The sequence below is a fragment of the Cricetulus griseus genome, unplaced genomic scaffold, assembly GCF_003668045.3.
Source record: "Cricetulus griseus strain 17A/GY unplaced genomic scaffold, alternate assembly CriGri-PICRH-1.0 unplaced_scaffold_1, whole genome shotgun sequence".
Classification (NCBI taxonomy): domain Eukaryota; kingdom Metazoa; phylum Chordata; class Mammalia; order Rodentia; family Cricetidae; genus Cricetulus; species Cricetulus griseus.
In genome coordinates, this window is record NW_023276808.1 from 8,822,893 (window position 1) to 8,848,841 (window position 25,949).

At 43.2% G+C, this 25,949-nt stretch overlaps 2 protein-coding genes and 1 non-coding gene across 3 annotated transcripts in view; 2 read left to right on the plus strand and 1 right to left on the minus strand.

Moving 5' to 3' along the window:
• The window catches only part of LOC113838052 (zinc finger protein 431-like), a 120,972-nt gene extending 120,321 nt beyond the window's left edge, over positions 1 to 651 (minus strand). The window contains exon 1 of the mRNA XM_035453653.1: positions 499 to 651. Coding sequence (XP_035309544.1) covers positions 499 to 522 — 24 coding nt within the window. The 5' untranslated portion in view covers positions 523 to 651. The remainder of the gene's footprint in view (positions 1 to 498) is intronic.
• Positions 652 to 1,625: 974 nt separating this feature from the next.
• LOC113838105 (ephrin-B2-like) overlaps positions 1,626 to 25,949 on the plus strand; it is a 49,915-nt gene continuing 25,591 nt past the window's right edge. Inside the window, 2 exon segments of the mRNA XM_035453556.1 lie at positions 1,626 to 1,631; positions 1,677 to 2,095. Of these exon segments, the coding sequence (XP_035309447.1) occupies positions 1,626 to 1,631; positions 1,677 to 2,095 (425 nt within the window).
• Positions 1,939 to 9,199, plus strand: LOC100753456. The gene is made up of 6 exons (XR_004772620.1): positions 1,939 to 2,078; positions 2,792 to 3,068; positions 3,232 to 3,516; positions 6,891 to 6,983; positions 7,692 to 7,754; positions 8,284 to 9,199. It is a non-coding gene; the product is annotated as an ephrin-B2 (transcript).

The window sequence follows — 25,949 nt, forward strand, 5'->3', positions numbered from 1 at the left end:
ACGGGACAAAGGATGAACAGCGTACAATCCACACCACCAGAGAAGCCAGGAAACAGGGGAAATCCTAAGAGAGATCTCATGGTCTGCCAGGGAAGGGGACACGGACAGGATCTCTTGAGCTAATTGGGACCATGGGGGAGGGGAGAGTTAGGAGAATGGAGAGGGAAGCAGAGGACGGGAGAGGAGGACTTGAGGGAGCAGGAAGTTTGAGACAGCGGAAGAATAGAGGACGGCAGGAAAGAACACCCCGTGACAGACAGAGCCGCTATAGATGTAAAGAGGGATCTGGCTCTAGGGAAATGTGCAGTGACGCACAAGGATGACGCCAGCTGACAGTGTGAGCAACAGTCAGGAGTTTCCCTTAAACGCCCTTCTCTGATGATGAGACGCTGACTCCCTTATTTGCCGTCCCAGAGCCTCCATCCAGTAGCTGATGGAAGCAGAAGCAGACAGGCTGATCATGATTGACAGGCCCCGCCCCTCCCACCCCCTCAGGACCTTGAGCATCATTAATTCACTCATCTCTGAGTCCCCCTTGAGTTTAACGGAAGGGAGAGGAAACCGGAAGTCCCGCCCACAGCGCTCAAGGGAAGCTCTGTATTTTTTCTCCCCCCCGCCCTGGACTCCGGGTGGCGGTCGGGAGCGGAACCTTGTTGCTATCCAGAGCTGTCGTGACGACAGACAGGAAGCGAAGGGCACAGGCAGGAAGTGTGAGTCTGAGGAACGGTAAATGAGTCGCGGTGGAAGCTAACCGAGGTTTCCGACCCCGGTGCCTCCCCCCCAGAAGGATTCGGTAACGCACCGGAAGCGGGGAGGCGTGCGTTTCTCACGCAGGATTCGCGGCGGTGTTCTCGGAGCCTTTGCGGAACCGGAAGACCTGTGGCAGTAGCGCTGCTGGTGCGGTCTCTGAGATTGGACCGGAAGTCGATAGTGCTGGCATCCGAAGCCAAAGGGAAGTCGGGAATCCCGGGACTCACAAGCCGAGTTCCCTTCAAAAGCGGTCGTTCTTCCTGCGGGGTCGGAAAAAGGAAAGACTCTGACAGGAAGTTGGTAGTACTGGCAAGCGAATCCAACCGGAAGTCTGGCGTGCTGGACTCACAGGCTGAATCCCCGTCACTGGAAGCAGGCCGGTCACGGTGCGCAGTAGGAACAGAAACACCGGGACACGAAGTCGCTAGTGCTGGCAGGCGAAGCCATCCGGAAGTCGGGCATCCTGTGCGCAGAAGCAGAATTCCCGTCACCGGCAGCCGCTCATTTGCAGGCGCGGAGCCGCTTGTCCGTAACCGGAAGTCGGTAGTATGGGCGTGCTGAAGCCGACCGGAAGACTGGAATGCTGGGACTGAGCAGCAGTCACTGGAAACCGGGAGCTGCTTTTGCACCGAGCCAGACTTGACGGGAACCGGGTTGCGCTGGCGACCTGAAGCCAAGCGGAAGTCGGGCGTCCTGAGATTCCAGCGAAATTCCGGTCGCTGGAAACCAGCCGCGCGCCGTTCCCATCCATTAGCAGGACTCCGGAAGTCGTTAGTGCTGGCAAGCCGAAGCCAACCGGAAGTCGGGAATCGTGAGTCTCAGAAGCCCCATTCCCGTCTCTGCAGGGGAAGCCAGAATGGGACGGGAACTCCGTAATGCTGGCGACCTGAAGCCAAGCGGAAGGAGGGCGCACTGGAACTTGAAAGCGAAATTCCCGACTCTATTTCCCCGCGATCCCCGATGGCAGACCGGAAGTCTGTAGTGCTGGCGAGCTGAAGCCAACCGGAAGTCGGGCGTGCGAAACTCCAGTCACGAAACAGCGTGTGTTGCCCACCCCGCGGAAACCGGAAGTCGATAGTCCTGGCGAGCTGAAGCCAACCGGAAGTCTGGTGTGCTGTGCCTCACGCGGGGCGCTGGCGTCACACAGCGAGGGCGGCACCGAGTCCCAGGGCGGCGTTCTGCAGACCGGAAGCGGAAGCGCGTCACAGAGCGGGTCCGTCCCTTGGGCGGCAGCGTCGGGGATGCGGGCGATGCGTTCTGAGCTTGATCCAGGCGGCGGTGGAGCCCGCGGGCCAGCGGAAGTGGCGGGGCCATGGGCGGGACCTGCGGTAATTGCCGTGTGTGGGTGAGTGATTGACTGACGGGTGGGGGCGGGGTCTCTGAGTGATTGATGTGTGGGGGCGGCATCTGTGAGTGACTGACGTGTGGGGGCGGGGTCTGTGAGTGATTGACGGGTGGGGGCGTGGTCCTTGAGTGACCGACTGTCGGGGCGGGGTCTGTTAGTTACTGACGTGTGGGAGCGGGGTCTGTGGGTGACTGACGGGTGGGGGCGGGGTCCGTGAGTGACTGACGTGTGGGGGCGGAGTCTTTGGGTGACTGACGTGTGGGGGCGTGGTCTGTGAGTGACTGATGGGTGGGGGGGTCTGTGAGTGACTGATGTGGGGCGGGGTCTGTGATTGACGTGTGGGGGCGGGGTCTGTGAGTGACTGACTGTGGGGCTGTGAGTGACTCTCGGGGTCTGTGAGTGACTGACCTGTGGGGGCGGGGTCTCCGTGATTGACGTGTGGGGGCGGGGTATGTGAGTGACTGACTGTGTGGGCGGGGTCTGTGAGTGATTGGCTGTGGGGGCGGGGTCTGTGAGTGACTGACTGTGGGGGCGGGGTCTGTGAGTGACTGACTGTGGGGCGGGGTCTGTGAGTGACTGACTGTGGGGGCGGGGTCTGTGAGTGACTGACGTGTGGGCGTTCTATCAGTGACTAATTATGATGAGTAATTTGAAGCACTCTTGATGAAACCTGTCTGTGAATTAACATCCACACAGCTCAGGGAAACCACCAGGACAGCAGAGGTTCTGGGCGCGCGCCATTCCTGGAATTGATGAGATGTCTCTGGTCCTAATAAACTGAGAGGCCAATGGTTAAAAAACAAGCAGGTGGGAAGTCTGACTCCTCACCAGGGAAGAGGGAAGAGTTGTAAAGTTTCACAGAAGATTATTGGGATATTACAAGCCCGGGGCGAGGACCAGTGTCAGCAGGCTGTTGCCGCCTGACAGCCTGAAGGCTCAAAGAAGGGAAAAGTTGATCCTTTTGTTTTCTGAGGTAAATTCCTAAAAGCATTTGTCCCATGAAGACAGCCTTGGTGAACCAAAGTATAGCACTGAGATGTCATGGTGGGGGTGATTTGTAGTGTAGGCTCTTTGATGCCTGTCTTTAAGGGTGTTCACTTTCACCAACTCAGTGGCTTTTCTTTTATGCTTTTTAGATTTCTACCTGGACAAGGCCTGGTACTACACCCACAGATAGGAGACAAATTGGATATTATTTGCCCAAAAGTGGACTCTAAAACTGTTGGCCAGTATGAGTATTATAAAGTTTATATGGTTGATAAAGACCAAGCAGACAGATGCATTATTAAGAAGAGAAAAAAAAACCCTGCTCAACTGTTCCCTACCACACCGAGATGTGAAATTTACGATCAAGTTTCAAGAATTCAGCAACAGCATCTGGGGTTTAGAATTTCAGAAGAACAAAGATTATTACATCATCTGTAAGTATAATTCTCTCTCTTTATTTTGTAGGCATTGGGATAAGCTAACTAGGTTCGTATTGATTTCTGTTTCCTTTCAATTAACATGGTAAATCATTTGTTAAGAAGCTTTGTTCTTTTTGTTTTTTTCAAAATAAATTAATTGAAAATTGGGGCCCTGTTGTGACAGTATTAATTAAATATAAATACTCAGCAGGGGCAAATCTGCCAGGATTCTTATGGTATTGAAATAAGTAAATTATACGAAGGGACTCTGTATCTCTACTGAGAAAACCATCTTTAAGGAACTTTTTTGAGGTTTTTATAGGTAAGTCTGTGTGATGCTTTTTCTCTCCATCCTTCCATCTGTCTGTCCAACCTTCCATCCACTCATTCATTTAGTGTGCATTCTGTTCCAAGAACTGTGTTTCACAGTTAGGACTCAATAGAGCAAAATGTAATAGTGGTACACTTCACCATGACACCATCACTCCAGACCGGCAGAGCTCAGAACTTAGTAGCATGGGGCATACAGACAAAAGCCGGTACAGGTGGTCTCGTTATGTCCTGATGGAAAAGAGTAAAGTGTAGGCGTGCTGTCTGAATGACACCCCTGCATCTGTCATAATAATGTACCATTATTTCAGGAGTAGGGGATAGGTGTTCATTGGGGTATATCTGAAGTGCATTTGTGAGCTGTGCCCATTGTGATGAAGATAAAAAATTAAAGCAAAATAAAACACTTAAAACAAAAGCCAAGAAGCATAGACAGAAATTTGGAGGGAGAAAAAAGAAGACAATGTTGACAAAAAAATAATTTATATAGTTTCCTACCATACACATATTTACCCCTTAAGCTCTAATTCTTTTTATGTTCTTGATCCTTGGGTAAATGCTGTGGCCTTCATGCCCATCTCAATTTCAAATCTAGCAACACAGAAAGTAGAACAGTTTTCACTGCTGTGAGAAAACCCAGACAGTATGGCTTAGAACACTTTACACACAAGGAAATGTCAGGGTCAAAACCCAAGGCAGGGCCAAAAAACCCATAGACCACCACTGTAAATGTGTAGACATGTCTCCCGAGCCATGTATGTACTGTAAAGAGAACATGCAGAAATGCATGGTGTATGTGCCGGGGTTGCAAAGAGAGTGTGCATAGAAAATAATAGTGACTCTACTGTACAAATATGCACAGCACACACATGACAGTGCAGGGAGTTAGAAACATTGGAACATGCATGCTTAATATACATACATAGGGAGGGTAATGGCAGGAGACAGACACAGTGCATACATACTGCTTGTGGAACCTGTTTAGCTCATGTAATATAAATGACAAACTGTTTCTGTCAAACATGTTGGTAGTGATGCCCTGTTGTATATTTTATAACATAAAATCAGCTTTATCAAAAATTCCCAGAGATGAACTAAGAAAATCCTACTAGGGTACAGGTAAGCTGGGTGCTGTGTTATGCCTGGTACCAACTACAAGAAAGTCAAGTTCAGGACGTGGATGCTAACCTAGGCAATATAGTTATACCCACAGGGAAGAAAGATAGGAGAAATGTCCTTGCTGATACTTCAAACTTTCTCTGACTTTTAAAGTCTCCTAACAGATTGAAAATCTGTTTATTTTTTTCAATAACGTCTGAGAAATGAAGTGAAAACACTGTAAGCAATAACTGAACATTCCACGCTGACCTAGACCACACTGGAAACTGTGCTCAAAGTACCCCACACTGTGAGAAGCAATAGGGGAGAGGCTCTGAGGCTGAGCCACTTTTTGCAAATGGGAAAAGAAGATAAGGAAAATGATAACACAGTAAAAAACTAAGCCCCTTTTTTTCATGTTCTCAAACACACAGTCTCTTTAGAACTTTATTTTAACTTATATGACAAGCATTTTCTCCAGTCTGTGAGTGGGATACTGTTTATCTTACTGCAACTCTGCGACAAAGTTAATAGGGCAACTATTACCTATTTTCCAAGGAAAAGTTTAGTGTCATCAAAGAGTGAGGAAAGAGATGTAACCATGAGACCCAAGATTAAGTGCACTCTCTGGAGAAGAGTCACCCTTTGTTTTTGGGAAAATACTGAGGGTAGGAATTGATAATTCCAGAACGCAGAAGTGAATTCATATCTGGTTTTTTAGTTACAAACCTCTACAAACCGTGAAGGCACTTGGAGCTGTTTAGTGGTGGTATGCTTGGAAAACAAAACAAAACAAAACAACCAGGCTGAAAGGAGTTGCCAGAACACCTGTTCATTTGTCATTGTCTTCTGAGTATAGTGTTAGCAGACAGGACTTTGATAGAGAAAGTGGAAGGTGATTAAAATTACAGGCGTGTCTATGAAATACTTCTGTTCCTTGCCTCTTGAACTCAAGGGGAAGCAGTGTTCAGCACATTCCACCTTCTCCTCCTACTCAAACTTGAACTGTAAACTGAAAGCCGGCTCCTCATTACATGGTCTGACAGCCCATCTCTTTGCAGCTTTAGTTACAAAGCCATTTAGAGAATTCACTGGCTTAAGGACAAACAGCAATATGTGTAGACAGAACAGTTTAGACAGACAGAAAGACATTGGTTGAAGGGTTGTGCTCCCCCTCTCCCCTCATTGTTAAAGTGGAAAAGGAGCCCAGCTGGCCAATGTGAGGCAAGGTGGTTGGCCCCACCTGGTTATATCCAAGTTGTCCCAAGACCTAGACAGGGAAAGGGGTGTGCAAACTCTCTGGCCAGCTGGAGTTTTCCCTAGCAGGAAACTTGGCTAAAGTGGCTGATGGGGGTTGATAAAAACAGATGCTTGCAGGGACTTACACAGTGATGAGAATGCAGACTCAGAAGACTTGAGTTCTAGTATGCTACTTCAGCACATTCCTGGCTGGAGAAGGGAGCAAGGGTGTTGTCAGAAGTCTCCCCTAATAGTGTTTATAGAACTTGGAGGTTTGACAAGCATAGCATCAGTTTCATTGTTCTTTAAGCAGGTGTGGAGTGGAGGAAGGAGGTGTTGAGAGATGATTACCAAGTTTTGAAATTACCATGTTTGCTCTTTTGCACTTTCTAGTTTGCCCCCGGTAGGAGTTGGTGGGTATTTTGGAAGGTGCTATCCCTTTTACCTATAGAGTAATACTAATTCATGTGTATATGGGAGGGTATGTTTAATTGCATTTAGAAGCAGGTAGCCTACATGTCACAATGTTTCCAGCATCCATTTCTCTTTGTTTATTTTTCTACTTCTTTTCAGCTTTCAGCATCCCATACATTCAGAAAACTTGTGACAAAGAGTGAATTCTCATTTTTCAAATTGTTTTCAGACATTTCATGTTCATGAATTTGTATTGATTTCCTGATTTGTTCTTATTTTTTTGTTTTGTCCATTTTTTTCTTAATCAGCTACATCAAATGGGTCTTTGGAAGGCCTGCATAACCAGGAGGGAGGGGTGTGCCAGACAAGAGCTATGAAGATCCTCATGAAAGTTGGACAAGGTAAAGATCAACTGCTGCTTTGTGACCCCACTGTGAGCTGGTACAGCCCCCAGCTAGCGTGGCACCTGGGGTGATGCTCACCATCACCCCTCTTTTTAGTTTTGAAGGCAGACCATTCTCTGCACTTTAAACCACTGGTAGAGTCCCCCAAAGCAACATACTCAGTTTTTCTCATTTGTGATCTCTCTAAAGATCAGGCCAGTGAGACAGGGTGTCTGTGTGCTGCCACAGATATGTGTATTTCTCTTTACAATGCAGAACACCTCTTTGAAAAAAATCAAAGTGTCTAATACATAAACACTGGCTCTGCTGCTTTGTTTCTTTTTCAAATCTGGACAACCCAAGAGCTGCATTTTCATGTAGAATAACCTATTGTGCTTAAAGAAAGAATCATTCTCGTAATTAGAGACTAGTATAGCTGTCAATCAACTTGTTTAGTGAAATTGAAATGTCATCTGGAATGCTTTGACTGCCAAATGCAAGAATCCCTGTAGTTTCCACAGATGGCCTGCTAATCGAAACCTAACAAATAACTAGGATAACCATTCTGATTAAAAAGGAAGGTTATATTCTTGTATTTCTCAGTGCTTTGAATAGAGAGTCTTATGTTCATTGCTGTTCATGCCTCTTGAGATGTCTTTGCAACTCCTGAAGCTTGCTACATTGTAAGATGTCTGTGCCATGATTAATCGCTTCTTCTTCATGTAGATGCAAGTCCTGCTGGATCAACCAGGAATAATGATCCAACAAGTCGTCCAGAGCTAGAAGCTGGTACAAACGGGAGAAATTCAACAAGCCCTTTTGTGTGACCAAATCCAGGGACAGCAGTGTAGTAGGGCTGTGTGCCTATGGGGTGCATTTTTCTTAGAATGCCTAGAGGCAGAGGAGCCTCAAAACACATCCAAACCAGTGGGATTCACTCGTGGCCACAGATTCCTGGGGTCTTTGCTCCCATTGAGTCATTATTAACTCTGCCACTAAGACAGATTAATTCAGCCGGCTCAGTGTCTTACAGTCACAAGAGCAGAGCTCACCAGGTGTGTCAGTTACTGATGCATCCTGAAATGTTGAAACTAGGGAAGTTCCAGATTGGCTGTCTAATCCTTAGAAAGTGGTTGGCTTGGTAAGTGAGTGTCGTACCTTTGAAGCTCCTTTACCTCATCTGGTGAACTGTTGTCCAGTTCACCCTGTGAGTTGAGCATTGGCCATGCTTACTTGTTTGCATTTGGAGCATTCGTTCTGCAAGCTAGAGGGCAGAGTCTCAGAACCACAGTAACTGGCTATTCTTGCTTCCGTGCAGGGATCAGCACCGAAGGCAACAGCACAGGGCATTCTGGGAACAATCTGGGTTACAAAGTGGCCTTATTCGCAGGAATCATATCAGGATGCATCATCTTCATCGTCATCGTCATCATCATCACCTTGGTGGTTCTGCTGCTCAAGTACCGCAGGAGGCACCGCAAACACTCTCCACAGCACAGGACAAGCAAGGTGGCAACAACTCTGGCTGCGAACCCAGTGATGTTCTCATACCCCTAAGGACTGCAGACAGTGTCTTCCGCCCACACTATGAGAAGGTCAGCGGGGACTATGGGCACCCAGTGTACATCGCGCAGGAGATGCCCCCACAGAATCCTGCCAACATTTACTACAAAGTCTGAGGCCTGGGACCTTCGCCTCCCAAGGGAACTCTCACCTTGTTGTGGGCGCAGGGACTGCCTGAGCCTGGCTCTGGGGGCGGAATGCCTCCTGGAAGAACCTGGAGCTGGACAGTTTTGCAGGCTGCAACTTTTCAGCATTGGGGAAACCACAGACCCTCCCCAGAAGCTGGAAGACCGCTAACAGATCCCCGCTTGGACTGCTGTGTCCCTGTGCGGACCTCTATGTTATACACCCAGCCAGGCACTCAGGCCTCTGCAGATCCCGGGGAGGACATGGTTGGCTATGGGTGATGCAGCAGTACCTTAGGAGAAAGTTGCACCTCTGCCTCTGTGTTTCCTGCCATGCACACTGGACTTGTCCCTCGGACCTCGGGTAACCTCAGTAAAATTTTCAAAGATCCCTAGCATTTAGTCCTCACTCCTTCTGTTTCCAGGGCTCTGCAACACCTCCCCAGACCCTCACTCTACATCCCGTATCATTAAGGGACACTCACCACCCAGCCCTGGCCCCACCCTTTACACCAAGATGAGATTAAATGGGTATTATGTACAGAATTCTGCTTTTCTGGATGCTTGGCTGGGTTTGCTGGGAAAAGCCTGGGAGGTGTGGCCCAGTGAGGAAGGTGCTGGCTACCACCACAGGTGGCATAGTGGGGAAAGCAAGAAGGAAACAATAGATAGTGCTTTGGTTTTGCTGAGAGGAAACAGGAAAGTGGGAGACTACAAACTTTGGTGAGTGGTGGTGAGCTCACTATCACAGCTATGCAACAAGGAATCAAAGCCCCTCTCCTGAAGTGGAACAAAGGAGCCGTTGTTATGAAAAGACTGGCCAGAGTTCAGACGGAAAGGACAGATCTCTGGGGCAGGATTGTTGAGGTACTGGCAATAAAAAAGCACAGCCCTGGATCTGCAGGGGAGTCAGTCTGCTTTGGGAGATGGTTTAAGCAGACTCAGCTGCTGTATTACCACATTTTAATCACCACAGGGAAAAATCATTTAGTACAACAGCAGAGAGCCAAATCTGACCTAGAACTTGAAAATACAAAGGTCAAACAGGCTGTAAGTCCATCACCACTGAGGATATAGGGAAATTTCATTAGGAAAGGTTGGTCAGATTTCCCCAGTCCCCGGAAGTGCCCCTCTTATTCCCCGATTGAGCCTTACACTTTAGTTTTTGGTTGATGGCTGTGCTGTCTGGGCTGTGAGGCTGTACCAGTCTCCATGTCAAAGCAAAGCCCACGTGGCCCACCTCTAAGAGTCCTTAAGATGGATATAAGATTATGATGTCAAGGGGAAAGAGGGAGATTGGACATATTTATAATAGGTGTATAGAACAAAAGGGATATACAATGAAAGATATTTACTTATATATATTAAGATTACACACAATACATACCACGAGACGTGGAATTCCTTGGTTGTGGCAATTAAAGCAGCCCCAGCCCTTAGCGCTTTGCAGGTAAAAGATCAGATAGAGCTGCTTCCAAGAGAAGCAGCATCACCCCAAAAGTTATCAATTGTCCCAACTCACAGGACTTCAACTTGGGGCAAGAGAGTCAGGGATACGGAATGGGGACAAGAGACACAGAAAGAACGACCACAAGACAGGATTCTGATCAAGTGGCAAACTTTATTTTTCTCAGGCTAGCTTATATAATCAGTAGAGCAGGATATGGGCAGGGGTAGAATGGGTTGTTTGTGCACCAGGTTTTATTGTAGGCAGGATATTTGGAAGCCAAAAATAGGATGTTTGGCAGGGTAAAGTGTTCATGAGTAAGAGGTCCAGGAAGGTTTTCCTAGGTGACTGAGCCTGTGGGTGGAGGACTGGGTCAAGTTGTTTCTTTTCTTGAGCTGAGGCTCTAAGGAACTGCTATGTAAAGGTTAATATACAACTATGTGGTCGGCCAAGAATGGCCTAGGATCTCATGCCAAGCCCTGAGATCTTTGGCTCCAAGGTGTAGTGTCTGCACTGCAACACTTCCACAGTATACGGCGAGGGGCTTGAGGATTTAATTAAAGACAAGACATCAGGTCTTTCTTGCAGGGAGAATGCCCTTTATTCCAACAAGCATGGGGGCTTATATACCAGTCAGCAGGCATGGTGGAAAACTACCCAAATCACGAGCTCAGGTTCCCAGGCCGGTGAGGCAATCCTGAATGGGCAAATAACAGGATAACAGGAACTTGCACTCAGGCCTTCAAGGAAGGAAGAAAACAGGATGTACATGCTAGGTAAGCTCCTAGTCACAAGCTGGTCAGCAGACCCCTATGGGAGAAGGGCCCAACAAGTCCCCCTCCCTTTTATATATACATATTAAATGAGAGTCTGTCTTAGGTCACCCAGTATGTCAACATATGCTTTACCCGTCATTGAAAAGCCTGCCCATGCCCCTCAGATCCTCTGGCTTAGGTTAGAAGATGTCCCCTAAGTCTTACCCGTCATTGACTGCTCACTTGTCCTGTAGGCCCAGCCAGACCTCCACTGAGGGGTTATCTGCTGCCAAGGAAAGCATGATTTGCTTGGTTTAAAAATGGCAGTGGGTTTGCCACCATCCTATGTGGCAAAGGCAGACTAGGCCTAAATGGGCAGGCCTATAATTCTGAGGGCCACCAGCCTACTCAATTCCTTAGTTAATTGTCCTGTTAGCTGCCATCCTTTTAAGAGGGAGTCTCCCGAAAAGGAAGGCACCCTGGTCTTAATAATTAGAGTAGCCAATTGAGTTGTATGAAGATTTAAATTGCCCAGTCATACTAAATAATTGATATTATTTTGGGAATTTAAGGCAGAGGCAACATAGTTCCTTTCCTTTTTCTGCAATAGACAATCCACTATGTGACTCAAACTAGTAATTTTCAGAAGCTGTGGTGCTTGCTAGACAGTCACACAGACTTTACACAAAGACACTTGTACATGGAGAGGAAAACGTAATAATGTAAAGGAGAGTATGCTACAAGTAAGAACTATTGATGACGACAGTGGTGGGAGCTCATGCCTGTAAATGGAGCACTTGGGAGCCTCAGGCAACCTAGACTACATAGTGAATTGCCAGACTGTCTGTGTTACAGAGTAAGACCTTGTCTCAAGATAAAAATGCTGGGGACCACTGTTTGCTACACATATATGGATTTGAAATTCATGAGGGTGAGGCAACACGAGGCTAAGAGTGAGGTCAATATATACTACAAGGAGAACTTGCTTCAAAGGATTGTCTCAGCCTTCAGAATAAAATATCCTTCTGCTGGGTGTGTCCTCTTATTTTGATTTATTTTTGGGGAGGGTCTTGAGACAGGATTTCTCTGTGGCTTTGGAGGCTGTCCTGGAACTAGCTGTTGTAGACCAGGCTGGTCTAGAACTCACAGAGTTCCAACTGCCTCTTCCTTCCAATACCGGGATTAAATGTGTGCACCACAACAGCCCAGCATTTATTTTCATTTTCATAGCTGTGGTCAAGTGTTTCCTTCACCAGTATCTTTCAGACTTGTCCCAGAATGGAGTTGAGTTTCTGCAGCTGTCCACTTCTGGGTGGTTTTTCACGATGTACAGAACCATCAGTAAACCTGACCCTAATCTCTCTTCCTCAGTCAATCAGTCATAGGAAAGACACTATAGGGATATAGGTGCATACTTGGCACCACAAGACATTGGAATGAGAGGAAAAACCATTGGCATTTGGGCAACTACGTCATGTAGCTTTCTTGGGCCTTCAGGAACTGCTTTGGGATGATCTGTATATACCACTTCTATTTGATAAAAGATTGCTGAATGTCCTACATTGTGATTTGATGGGTCCAGTAACACCAATCAATCTATGGACAGTTAAGGTCACATGGTTGGGTGGTAGCCTACTGTCAAATATTCAGTTTCTCCCAGAGGCTGGGATTAATGGCATGCGTTCACATTTTGGCTGAATTATTTGTCAAACATGATTCTATGTTCAGGAGTGCCAGACAGAGCAATGACTGTAAGAGGTATTATATGGTCCCAATTCTTCAATGTTCCTTTTCTTTAATGATATTCTGTTTTCTTGTCTCCCTTTCTCCTCTTTCTTTCTTTCTTTCTTTCTTTCTTTCTTTCTTTCTTTCTTTCTTTCTTTGTGTGTGTACTATATACCACTGGCCTTAAAGCGCACATTGATCATCTTGCCACTGTGTACTGGTACTAAAAGAATGTACTACCACACAGGTTAAAAAATAATTTTATGAGGCCAGGCGTTGGTGGCACACGCCTTTAATCCCAGCACTCAGGAGGCAGAAGCAGGCGGATCTCTGTGAGTTCGAGACCACCCTGATCTACAAGAGCTAGTTCCAGGACAGCCTCCAAAGCCACAGAGAAATCCTGTCTCGAGAAACCAAAAAAAAAAAAATTTCATGGTGTGAGTCTCCTCCTCTTGTAATGGCCAGAAAGGCCAGAGGATGGGATCAGAACCCCTCATATTGGCCCAACAGATATTAGTGAACTTCTGTATGTACTGAAATTTAAAGTTGGAAGCTCTGAAAGATTTTTCAGTGCTCTTAACTGCTAAGGTATTTTTCATCCTAAGTTTCCTATTCTTAAAAATGTTTCCTGTCTAAGGTAACCTAATCTGGGCCAAAAATGTGATGCTGATTTAAAAGTAGAAATCTCCTCCATTTGAGAGAATTAGCCTCTGGCATGGATGAGCTTCCTGGCCATTCATCCAAAATAAAGTAGCCAGTTCCTTATCCCTATTTACACAATCAACAAAAATGTAAGCAGCAGGTTGTTTTCACACTAATTCACCCATAATCAACAAGGACCAACTTGGAATGGATTTGGGGAAGGGATACAATGAAGAGATAAATGTGGAAAGTGATGTATCATCTTTTAATAAGAATTTATTAAGATTAATTTTAAATAGAAAAGAGGGGCCAAATGGAGGGCTCAGCAACTAAAAACAAATAAAACCACTGTTTTTGTTTTTCTTTTTTGTTTTTACATTCCCAGAACCCATGTGCTAGCTAGCCATTTGCTATAACTCCAGTCCCAGGTAACTCCTCCTTCTTTTGCCCTCTGTAGGCACTGTGCACAAACACACACAGGGAAACACCAAATAGCTAATTCTTTTTTGAAGTTAGAAAATGGAAAAAATCAAATTCTCTGCAGTGATGTCACAGACCTGAGGCAGAGAGCAAGCCAGGGTTATTTAAAATGAACTCGTTCTAGTCTTACAAGGAAGCGGCTGTGGCCATCTGTCTAGCCAGAGTGCTCAGTGGCAAAAGTAGCTTTGTTCTGAGGTTAATAGAAGTCACCATAATCCTTCATCAAGGGGCAGAGTATACAGTGCTAGTAGGTTATTCTCCTTCAAGTTTTCTGTTTTTTTATTCTCTATCTTTATCTATATGAATTTTGCTGTTGGTACACTTGTATTCTTGATCAAATATCACAATTGACACTCTAATTTTCACAGTGTCATTTATTTAGTTTTGTACTAAAACCTTGTAGTACAATATGAACATGCCAGGGACCTTTCTTTTTTCCTGCAGATTTTTTTATTTGAATTAGAAACAAGATTGTTTTACATGGCTATCCCAGTTTCCTTTCCCTCCCCTCCTCCCCAACCCCCCACCCCAACTAAAACCCTACCCATCACATATCTTTCTGTCAGGGACCTTTCTTTCCATCATTTTGATAATTCTTATAGGTTCGTACATGACTTTGAGAAAAATTGTCCTTAAATGTTTCTGCTTCTAAACTGTGATCATGATCAGGAGTGGAATTGTTAACTGCGAATGCTAAGAAGAAAGAGAATAATTTATGAACATGTGGAGACTTCCTACGTAAAAACATTGTTTTGGAACCATGCCCATGCTGTCCCTGCCTCCTCAAGGCAAGACAATTTTCTCCTGTCTTCTGTCTTGGTGGTTGGGATGACTAATTTTAAAAAGAATTGGTTATACCTGAGAGGCATTTTACTTAATTGAAACTTTGCTTTTTTGGATTTGGTTTTTTGTTTTATTTTGTTTTGTTTTGTTGTTTGTTTGTTTTTCGAGACAAGGTTTCTCTGTGGCTTTGGAGGCTTCCTGGAAGCAGCTCTTGCAGACAAGGTTGGTCTCGAACTCACAGAGGTCTGCTGCCTCTGCCTCTCGAGTACTGGGATTAAATGCATGCACCACAACCACCCAGGGAGAAAATTGATTCAATTTTAACATGGATCTCACTTTCTGGTCATAGCCAACATATTTTACCAATATGAAAGAAGGAATCTGTCCCTTTTTTGCCTGCTTGCTCTAGGTCTCACTACCAAATTCATTCCTTTACTAGCATTAGAGCCTAATTCTTTGGAATTTTTATGTACTTGGAGATAAGCTGACATGATGAGCCCGATGGAATAAAAAAATTACTTTATTCTACACTTGATTTAGCCTAAAGGCTGAGAAAGGATCTATTGGATTCTTCAAATTTCCATTGGTAGGAAGCCATGGTTGGACTATGTGAACCAGAGCTTGTGACACATTCTAATACATCTAATTTATAGATACACGGAGAGATGCACTCTACCATCCCATATGTGTAGAGAAACTTAAATAATGCAGCTGTATTTTTTTCACCTACCCATGGAGGATGATGTGCTGTCTAACAATAGAGCTCATTAACACATTCTTCTTAGCTCATTATTGTCTATGTATTCAAATTTCCATGAACACTCCTCCTTTTGACAGTTATCCCTTCCTTAGAAACCTCACGCAAACATATCTGTAGGTGACCTGTTTGCTCCAGCCACCTCTGCCACTGCCATCATGGCTGATGCCCCTTCTGCCCATCCGCAGAGCCCGGGAGCAACTGTGGAGATGGGGTGAGGAATTCCTCTGCCAACATCGCAGCTCATGATCATGATGTTATGACTGTTGTTCCAGGAACCACAGCCTCTGGCATTACTGTTTATCCCACACAGCAATGGCCCTGGAACTTCAGGGATCACATGGTTCTGGTCCAGCTGAGACTGAGAAGACAGCTGATGGAGGGAAGAGTAGAGGACAGGAAGGGAGAGGAGGGGAGAGGGGAAGGGAGGCTGTGGTGCGCCAGTGTTCCACTCTGTCCCTGCACCATGTCTCCCACGTGAGATTATATAATTCGTTTTGATTTGATCTGATTGTATTGCTGCATCATCAGAAACGCTTATTGGTGTGTAGAAACTTTTAAATTCTATCCTGGTGGACAAGGGGAAGTTCCTATGGAGACCAGGAAGATAGCAGGCTCTGTAAACTGAACCACGGGCTAGCGCTATTGAAATGCAAATATTGCAGATGTAGTAAACATTCTTTTCTTGTTTGGGAGGCATGGCCAGTAACCTCAATACTGTGTCTTTAAGCACACTCTAACCATATAGGAGGTGCTCTTGTCACTCAAGCCTCACTATCCAATCAGGCCCACCATGAGACCCGCCAGTTATAAGAGGTGCAGGGCTCTTCAGGTCCCCAGGCTTCAGGCTTCACTTTTAATAGAAGGCAGTTTTGTGTGCTGTGGTGCGGTTGCTGCTGCAGGGAGCTGAGCTGAGAGCTTCAGTTATCTGGGAAATCACAACATGGTGAGCTAGGGGATGCTGTCTGCAGACGGGGAGGAGCAGATGGAGATGTGTGGCAGACATTGTGGTGGGACCTCCTTGTATCTGCTGGGAGAGTGTGGCTAGACTCCCTGTCTTGAGAGGTTGCATGTAACCCATGTAAATTATTCAACATGGGGGGAGGTCTCTCAATAACTTTGCTCTATGGCCTTAATCTGATCAGAGCATTGAGAGCAGGGAGCTGGGTGTTGGACCAGATTTCTAGTCAACTTCAATATTTTTTTTGTGGGGGGTGGTGGTTCAAGACAGGGTTTCTCTGTGTAGTTTTGGAGACTATCCTGGCACTCACTCTGTGGACCAGGCTGCCATTGAACTCACAGAGATACTCCTGTCTCTGACATCCAAGTGCTGGCATAAAAGGTATGCACCAGCAACGCCCAGCCCAACTTCAACATTCTTGATGAATATATGGAAAGCAGCTTGCCTAGCGGAGAGATGCCTAGGTTTTCCCAGTATTTTCTTGACATTCAACACTCTGCATTAAACATTTAAATGTAATCTCCTTTCATAGTTAATTTTGTGCAGGTTTTCCAGAGGCATCTCATGTGTTGGGGAACAATCCTCTCTTATGCCATAATGCATGAGAGTAGAATTGGTGATATAAAGGATTTACCAATGCTTCCTAAATAGAATATCTCCCTAAATAGAATTGAAGGAAGGGCTGCCTCTGACATCGAAAAATATGTATATGCTAACCAGCCTTGTTTGGATACTAGGATACCCATTTATTCACCAGAATTGTCCAGACACTTGGCTCCAAACCATTACAAAGAAGCCAACCCTGACTGACAAAAAACCACTAAGCCCATCCACATATCAAAGAACAGGCCTCAAACAAGCTGGACAAGGAAGCATTACAGGGTCACAACAAACCTTAAATACTGGTATCATAAAATTATGTCTCTTTTTCCTTGAAAAAAAAAACATTTTGGCAGGTGAGCAAAATAAGACCAGGTAATAATTATTTGAAAGTAAAACACAGTTGTGTTAAGAACTCACCTTATCAAATAAAATTTTCATTTAATCCCTCAGGCAGGAAGGACTTAGAAACAGCCTGGGGTCTAGGGTTTGGGAGCTTTCATTGGGGCCTGATGTATTGACAATAAAACTGAGCCCCTTCTTTAAAATATGTAGTATGTTTGGTAGATCTGGTAATAGTCTTGGGAAAGGAACTTTTAGAAGGGTTGCTTCAAATCCTAAGAACCAAACTCTTCCTACCATATGGGGTATTTTTGTCTGTCCTAAGGCCAATATGTTTTTAATCAGTAATGTTCTTGAGATACAGTTTCTCTGGTGTGGCTTTGTTTGTCTAGTGTCTACCTTAATATCTCCAATTTTATATGCTTTTTGATGACTTCATATAATTCTCACATTTCGTTCCATCCTCCCACCCTATTTATGTAGTATACAAGATGCTATTCTGTTCCAGAAGCTTAGTTAGTCTGGGGCATATATTCTGCAATACCGCCTCAACATAGCATTTATCATTTCTTCCTTCTACTTGATCTAGCTTTCATGTCCACTATGACCTTCACCTCAGGAGCCTGTTTCTGAAGAATGACCTGTTGTTTCATTCAATGGTGTACTTAAGAAATTATTTAAGGAATATACTTGCTTTGTGATTGTATTTTACTTTTCTGCTGGTATCCACTCCTAAGAACTTGTGTTTTTCTGGTTTATGGTGTTTATCATTGAAGAAATTGTATGAGACATATTTAGTGTGCTCTAATGCAAGTCTCTAGTCTCTGCAGAACTTGGCCATAAAGCCTATTTCAATTATTCAAAATAATTTTTGAGATTATAAATGTATCACATTCACATTGTCTTTTCTGCCTCCAAACCCTATCAGTACCCCATTATTTTCTAATCTGTGACCTGTTTTTCTTCATCTCAGTTACACAGTAACAACAGTTAGTGTGTGAATGTGATCTGTGTTTGGTTGTGGGATTTCCCAGCTCTGAAGCAGTGGGTTTGCTGAACTGGTCATTGAGTATCTAATGGAATGTGCACACAAAGGACCCTGTGCTTTGGATGAGGAACAGGATGTGCCATACATGAGAGAAAGAATGTCTACTAAAATACAAACTTTCTAGACCAATGCTTTGTCTACTCTATTGGAAGAGCAGAGCTGGAAAAAATGTGCTGTCTGAGTCATTTGATCTCTGATCACCCAGTTGGGAAGGTGCTAATATAAGTAATAGCAGGGTGGCCCTTGCCAGTCTGTTTTTTGTTTCTGTTTTTGTTTTTGTTTTTGTTTTTGTTTTGCATGGTGGTTAGCAATCCGGAGTACTAGTGCCAGGTAATTTGTGCGTTCTTGTATTGGGTTCTTCTGCCTTTGCTGACATGAGTTGGAAAAAAGACCACAAGCTATACCATGTTGAATATATGGTGTTCAGAGCTGGTCTGTTGAGCTATCATTTCATTTATTTATTTAGTTAGTTATTGACTTCTTGTTTTTCAAGACAGGGTTTCCCTGTGTAACAATTGTGGCTGTTCTGGGAGTCACTTTGTAGACCAGTCTGGTATGAACTCAAACAGATCTTACTACCTCTGCCTCCCTAGTGCTGGTATTAAAGGCATGTGCCAGCACCACCCAGTGAGCTTTCAATTCTGTTGGGACTTGAGTGTAGTTCTGTTGGTCCATGTGGTCACCTGGGCACTGGCCTTTGTTCTCTGTTCCTCTCAATATGGATTTACTCGGTAACAGGAGACTCTGCAGCCCTGGCATGGGACAACACAATTCTTACAGTATCACTGTAAAGTGTTCACATAAAGGCCCTCCTTTTTGTTTTCTGATGGAAGACAGATTAGAACACAAATGGTCTGGATTCTAGAAGTTCTGAATATAGCATTTCATTTTCAGGTTTTTATTATAAATATTGCAAATGGTTTAAGAACTTGTAGAAAAATGGTGATGTGGGTTGTCTTTCATGATTACCTGATTAGAATGCTTTTAACTTGGTGGTACAACTAACCATAATGATGTGATTCAAGGAAGTTTAGATCCAGGGGAGAAAAGGAGTTTCTGATGTGTAGAGATTTCTCAAGTTTGCATGGTGCTGTGCAGGTAGATTTGGCAGATTCCATGTTATGTGCCATAATCCATGAAATCTGGTTTAAAATCTTAGATCATTTCTTTCTTTGTAATTCAGGGAGTATTTCTATATTTTTAATTTAAATTAGAAACAAGCTTGTTTTACATGTCAATCACAGTTTCCACTCCCCTCCTTCCTCCCCTGCCCCTCACTTCCCCCCTATTCCATCCCCTTTCTGCTCCCAAGTGAAGGGGAGGCCTTCCATGAGTGATCTTCAATGTGTCTTATCATTTGGAGCAAGCTATAGGCCTACTCCTCTAAGCTGAGAGAGTGTTGCTTTATGTGTAATAGGCTCTCCATGTCCATTCATATACTATAGATATATTCAACCCACTACCACAGGCCCCATAGATTATTTAGGCCCTGGAACTGACACCCATGATCAGGGGACCTGGATCTGTCCTATTCTAGTTTCCCAGCAATAAGTCTGTTGTCCATGAGCTCCCCCTTGTTCAGGTCAGGTGTTTCTGTGAGTTTCTCCAGCTTGGTCTGGACTCATTTGCTCAACACTCCTTACTATCTGAAACTAGATTCCAGAAGTTTGTCTCATTGTTTTGCTGTAGGTGTCTGCTTCTGCTTCCATCACCTGCTTGGTGAAGGCTATAGGATGTCATATATGGTAGTCAAGTATCTCATTATCAGAGAAGGACATTTAAGGTGACCTCTCGACTAGTGCTTAGACTGGTAGTTGGTGTCATTCTTGTAGACTTCTGGACATTTCACTAATGCCAGATTTCTCTTTAAACCTATAATGGATCCCTCTATTATGGTATCTCTTTTCTTGTTCTCCTCTATTCTTCCCCTGACATAATCTTCCTGTTCCATCAAGTTCTCCTCTCCCCTCCTCTTCTCCCCTTCTCATTTCCTAACTCCCTCTCCCATGCTTCCAATTATCTCATGAGATCACGTCCCTTTCTCCTTCTCTGGGTGATCATCTATGTCTCTCTTAAGGTTCTCCTTGTTTCCTAGCTTCTCTGGCAGTGTGAATTGTAGGCTGAAATCCTTTGTTCCGTGTCAAAAATCCATATATAAGTGAGTACATAACATGTTTGTCTTTTTGTGACTGGGTTACCTTACTCAGCAAGTTTTCTTCTAATTCCATCCATCCATTGTGAATTTTAAGATTCCATTATTTTTTCCACTGAGGATTACTCAATTGTGTAAATGTACCATATTTTCTCTATCCATTATTCAGTTTAGGGACATCTAGGTTGCTTCCATGTTCTAGACATTAAAAATAATGCTACTATAAACATAGTTGAAAAGATGACCTTGTTTCAATGTCCATCTTTTGGCTTATGAGTAGAATTGCTGGATCTTGTGGTAGACTGATTCCCATTTTCCTGTGGAACCGCCATACTGATTTCCAAATTGGCTGTACGAATTTACACTCCCATCAGGAGTGTAGGAGTGTTCTTATTTCTCCACATTATCTCCAGCATAAACTGCCATTGCTGTTTTTGATTTTTGCCATTCTAACAGGATCAATATGCTACTTCAGAGTTGTTTTGATTTGCATTTTTTTGATGGCTGTGTATATTAAGCTCTTTTTAGTGTCTTTCTGCAATTTTAGATTCCTCTACCTATAAGTCTCTATTTAATTCTGTATCCCACTTTTTAATTGTTTTTTTTTTTGGTGTTTTGGTGAGGATCTCCTTGTCTTCTTTATATATTTTGGAAATCATCCCTGTATGAAATGTGGGTTTTATTAATATCTTTTTCTATTCTGTGTTGTTGTGTTGTTGAATATATCCTTTGCATTACAGAAGCTTCTCAGTTTCAGGAGGTCCCATTTATTAATGGTGGATCTCAGTGTTAGTGCTACTGTTGTTATGTTCAAGAAGCATTCTACTGTACAAATCCTATGAGGGTACCTCCAAATTTCTCTTCTAAGAGGTTCAGTGTAGCCGGATCTATGAGGTCTTTGAGGTTTTTGATCCATTTGGACTTAAGTTTTGTGCATGGTGATAGATATGGATTGTTTGCAGTCTTTTACTCACCAGCACCCAGTTATGCCAGCACTATTTGTTGAAGATACTTTCCTTTTTACATTGCATAATTTTAGCTTCATTGTCCAACATCAGGTGTTCATAGGTATATGGGACCATATCTTGGTTTTCAATTTGATTCCATTGGTCTATCTGTCTTTTCAATTATTTTTCTATGTATTTTGTGATTGAACATCAGTTATGTTGTATTTATCTGAAACAAAAGGAATTATAAGGAGATTTTGATCCATAGCAAGTGATCACCTCCATTTCTGGAGAGAGTTCTAGAGCGTGGCAGTTCTGTTTTTGGAAGAAATGTCATTAGCTCGAGAGTCAGAAACAACAGTCCAATGGTCATTTTGAGGTAATTTTGTAAAAGTTGTAAAGTCTGCGCTTGTTTAAATTATATATCCATAGAATTATAAGGAGCCGAGTAACATTGTAGAAGATGACAGTTTTCCTTTCTTAAGTCATTTTTTTGGGCTTTTGACTATATATTTTTGCCTAATTTCTTGGCATTTTCTCACCAACCTCTTCATTCTTTCAAAAATAATTTACACATTTATGACTGTTGTATATTTGTGACAAGTATAGATGTCATAATATGTGAATCTGTGTACCCATTTTTTGTAATATATAACTGTAATCTAATCACTTAAGTTGAAGATGATGGACATTCATAAATTTGTCTTCATAAAATTTCTCATGTTGTCAGTTCCATAATGTTTTGTTTGGGGGGAAGTTACTGTAGAGAGGCAGATTTAGTTTTTTTCTTCTTCATATAAGATGCTTGCCTCTTCCCATTTTCTGGCATATTTGTCTTTTCCAGTTTTTGCTTAAGTGATTAATATGATTAATACATTGAAAATAAAATACATTTAAGAACTGACCTCAGCAAACAAGGCTTCCATTTAAACCCTCAGGCTTGGAGGACTTAGTAACAACCTGGGCCCTAGAACTTGGGATCTATCCCTAAGGGCCTGATGTATTGACAATAAAATAGAGCTCCTTCTCTAAAACCTGCAATATGTTTTGGAGAGCTAGTAATGGTCTGGGGCCAGGAACATTTGGAAGGGTTGAATCAAATTCTGAGAAACCAACTCTTCATAGTAGATGGAGCTATTTTTTCTGTCCTAAGGCCACTGTGTCCTTATTCAGTAATTCCCTTGGCATACCCTGTTTCTCTCATATGCATTGTTTGACTAGCCATCGCCTGAATTTCTCCTATTATATAATAGTTTTGATGGCTTCATATAATTCTCCCTTTTCCTTCCATCCTCCCACCCCATTTAAGTAATATACAAGATGCTATTCTTAATAAGAAGCTTAGTTCATCTGGGACATATCATCTGCAGTACCTCCACAACCAAGTATTTATCTTTTCTACATTCTACTTGTCCTATTTTTCATATCCCTTACTACCTTCACCTCAGTCCCCTGGCACTGAAGAATGACCTGTTGTTTCAGGTCAATGGTGCACTTAACAAATTATTTAAGGAATTTCCCCAGGTGTGATTGTATTTTAATTAACCGGTAGTATACACTTCTAAGTATTTGTATTTTTCTGGATTCTGTTGTTTATCTTTAGAGAAAAGGTATGATAAATCTTTAATATGCTCTAATAAAAGCCTTTAGTCTCTGGAGCACATGGCCATAAGGCCTGTTTCAAATGTTCAAAATAAATTTTGAGATTATAAATGCATCATATTCACATTGTCTTTTCTACCTCGAAGACCTGTCATAACCCCATTGTTTTCTAGTTTGCGGCCTGTTTTTCTTTCAATCAGTTTCACACTAATATCATTTACTGTATGAATGTGACCTGTGTTTGGTTGCATGTTTCCCAGCTCTGAGGCAATGTGTTTGCTGCACAGGACATTGAGTGTGTAATGGACTGTGCACACAAAGGACCCTGTGCATTGGATAATGAACAGGATGTGCTCTCTGAGAGAGGAGGAATGTCTACTAAAATACAAACATTCTAGATTCTGGCACTGTCTACTGTGCTGGAAGGCAGAGCTGGAAGGACAGTGATGTCTGAATTATTTAATCTCTGATTAATGAGTAAGGAAGCTGCTAATATAAGTACTAGCTGGGTGGCCCTAGACAATGTGGGGTTCTGGTGAGAGATAGCTGTCAGGAGTACCATTGGCAGGTACTTTGTGGGATCTTTTCATGGTTCTCTTTTGCCTTTTCTGAAATTAGTTCTAAGAATGAACACAATCTATACCATTGTGAGCAAATTCTGCTCAGAGCAGATCTGTTGAGCTACAATTTTATTTATTATTTAGTGTTTATTTGTTTTTTAAGACAGGTTTTCTCTGTGTAACAGTTGAGGCTCTCTTGGAACTCACCTTGTAGACCAGGCTGGCCTCAAACTCACTGATATCTGACAGTATCTACCTCCCAAGTAGTGCAAAGGAAGTCACATGGCACCACTACCCCATGATCTTTCAATTTTGATGGGACTTGGAGGGAACATGAGCCAGACTATAGTTCTTTTGGTCCAGGTGATGTGCTGGGCAGGGGCCTTTGTCCTCTGTGACTCCCAGTATGGAATTACTAGGTAATGGGAGACTTTTCAGCCATGGAATGGGAGATATAATTCTTGCAGTATCACTGCCCTATGTTCACATATGGGTATTGCTTTTTGTTTCAGTGGAAAGTAAGACTGGAAAACTAAAATTCTAGTGGCTAGAAGTCCTGAATATTGCATTCCATTTTCAGTTTTGTATTACTGAAAGGTTCACATATTACACTGGCCTGTCCCTGTTACCTGGCAGAACAGGCAGTACCCTGGTCAGCCCAGGGTTCCATGGGAACTAAGTGTGCACACAGGTGCAGAGGACCCCTTTAAAATATAGACCCATGCCCGATTACATCCTCTCTACTTTTCTCTCTCTGTTCTTCTCTTCCCCCACCAACACACGAATTCTCTCTATGATGACCTGCCATGGTGGTCAGCCATTTACCATGTTTATGTTCTCTATTAATCTCGCTGCTCTGTCGGGCCTATAATAAACTGGTTAATATGTCTAATATATCTCATCTTGTGTCTCACCTTGAGCCTCCTTTTCTTTATTTCTAATTTAAACAAAAATCTAACAATTATAAATACTGCAAAGCATTTATGAACTTGTAGAAAATGGTAATGTGGATCGTCTTTCATGAATATCTGATTACAAAGCTTTCAACTTGGTGCTGCAACTAACCACAATGATGTGATTCAGTGAAGTTTAGTTCCAGAAGAGAAAAGCAGTTTCTGGTATGTAGAAATTTCTCAATGTACATGGTGTTGGGCAAGTAGATATGGAAGATTCTGTTTGTGCCCTAATCCATATGGCAGGAGGCAGATTTTTTTTGTTTGTTGTAGAATAAATTTATTTGCCAGGGTCTGAAATGCCTTCCCTCCCTCCTCTCTTCCATACCCAGGCCTTAAGCATTCTCATTGTGTGAATCATGAGGGGAGCTTACTCTTAAAGAAAGTACCGTGTACCAGTGGTGGCCAATGCCTTTAATCCCAGCAGGAAGGAGGCAGAGGCAGGAGAAATTTTGTGAGCTTGAGGCCAGCCTAGTCTACAGAGAGAGTTCCAGGACAGTTGGGGATACACAGAGAAACCTTGTATTGAAAACCAGAAAGATTTAAAGAAAGAAGAGAGAGAGGGGGAGGGAGGAGTACCATGAGACGTATTCTTTTGTCTACCCCAGTGAAGTAGATCAGCTCCAGAAGTGTTTCCCTGTCCCTACCAGTGATATCCCATAAAGAAGTGGTTATCTTAGGCTTCACCCAAACCTGGAAACAAATCACTTTTGCTACAAAAAGAAGCTGATGGCAGGAGGCAGATTTTAAATTACTTTTCTATGCTGTTGTGTGATTGAGCACCAGTGGGCCTGCCTTTACCTGAAACAAGGTATTACAAGGAGCTGCTGATCCAAAGAAATAGATCATGTCCATTTCTGTAGAGAGCTCTACTGCATGGGGCTTTTGTTTTAGTAAGAAATATCGTAGCTCGAGGGTTAGAAACAACAGTTGAAGGGTCACTTTGAGGTAATTTGGTAAACGTTGTGAAGTCTGTGTTTATTTAATTTCTGTACACACTGAATTATAGGGAGCTATGTAATATTGGTCAAAATCACACTTTTCCTTTCCTAAGGTTTTTTTTTTTGGTCTTTTGATTAAAAGTTGACTATATTTTCCTACCTTAGTTCTTGACTTTTTCTCACTAAACCCGTCATTCTTTCAAAAATATTTTACACATTTTTTGATTGCCATATATACCTCAAATTATGTGAATCTGTATACTTTTTTCTGTAATATAAAACTCTAATCTAATTGTATTAATTTTCTTGAAAATGGTGGGCCTTCACCAATGTGTATTCATAAAATTTCTTATGTTACCAGTTTCTTAAGGTTTTGTTTTTGGGGGAAGTTGTTGTGGAGAGACAGTTTTAGTTTTCTTTTCTACTTTATCTTAGATGCTTGCCTCTTCCCATTTCCTGTCATAGCTGTGTTTTCCAGTTGTTCCTGTCTTCATGATTAGTACATTGTCTTTGGATTTTTAAAACCTTCTTATACATTATTGTTTCTGTTGGCTAATTAGCCTCAGGTGTCAACATAACAAAACTTAGGGTCGTCTGATCT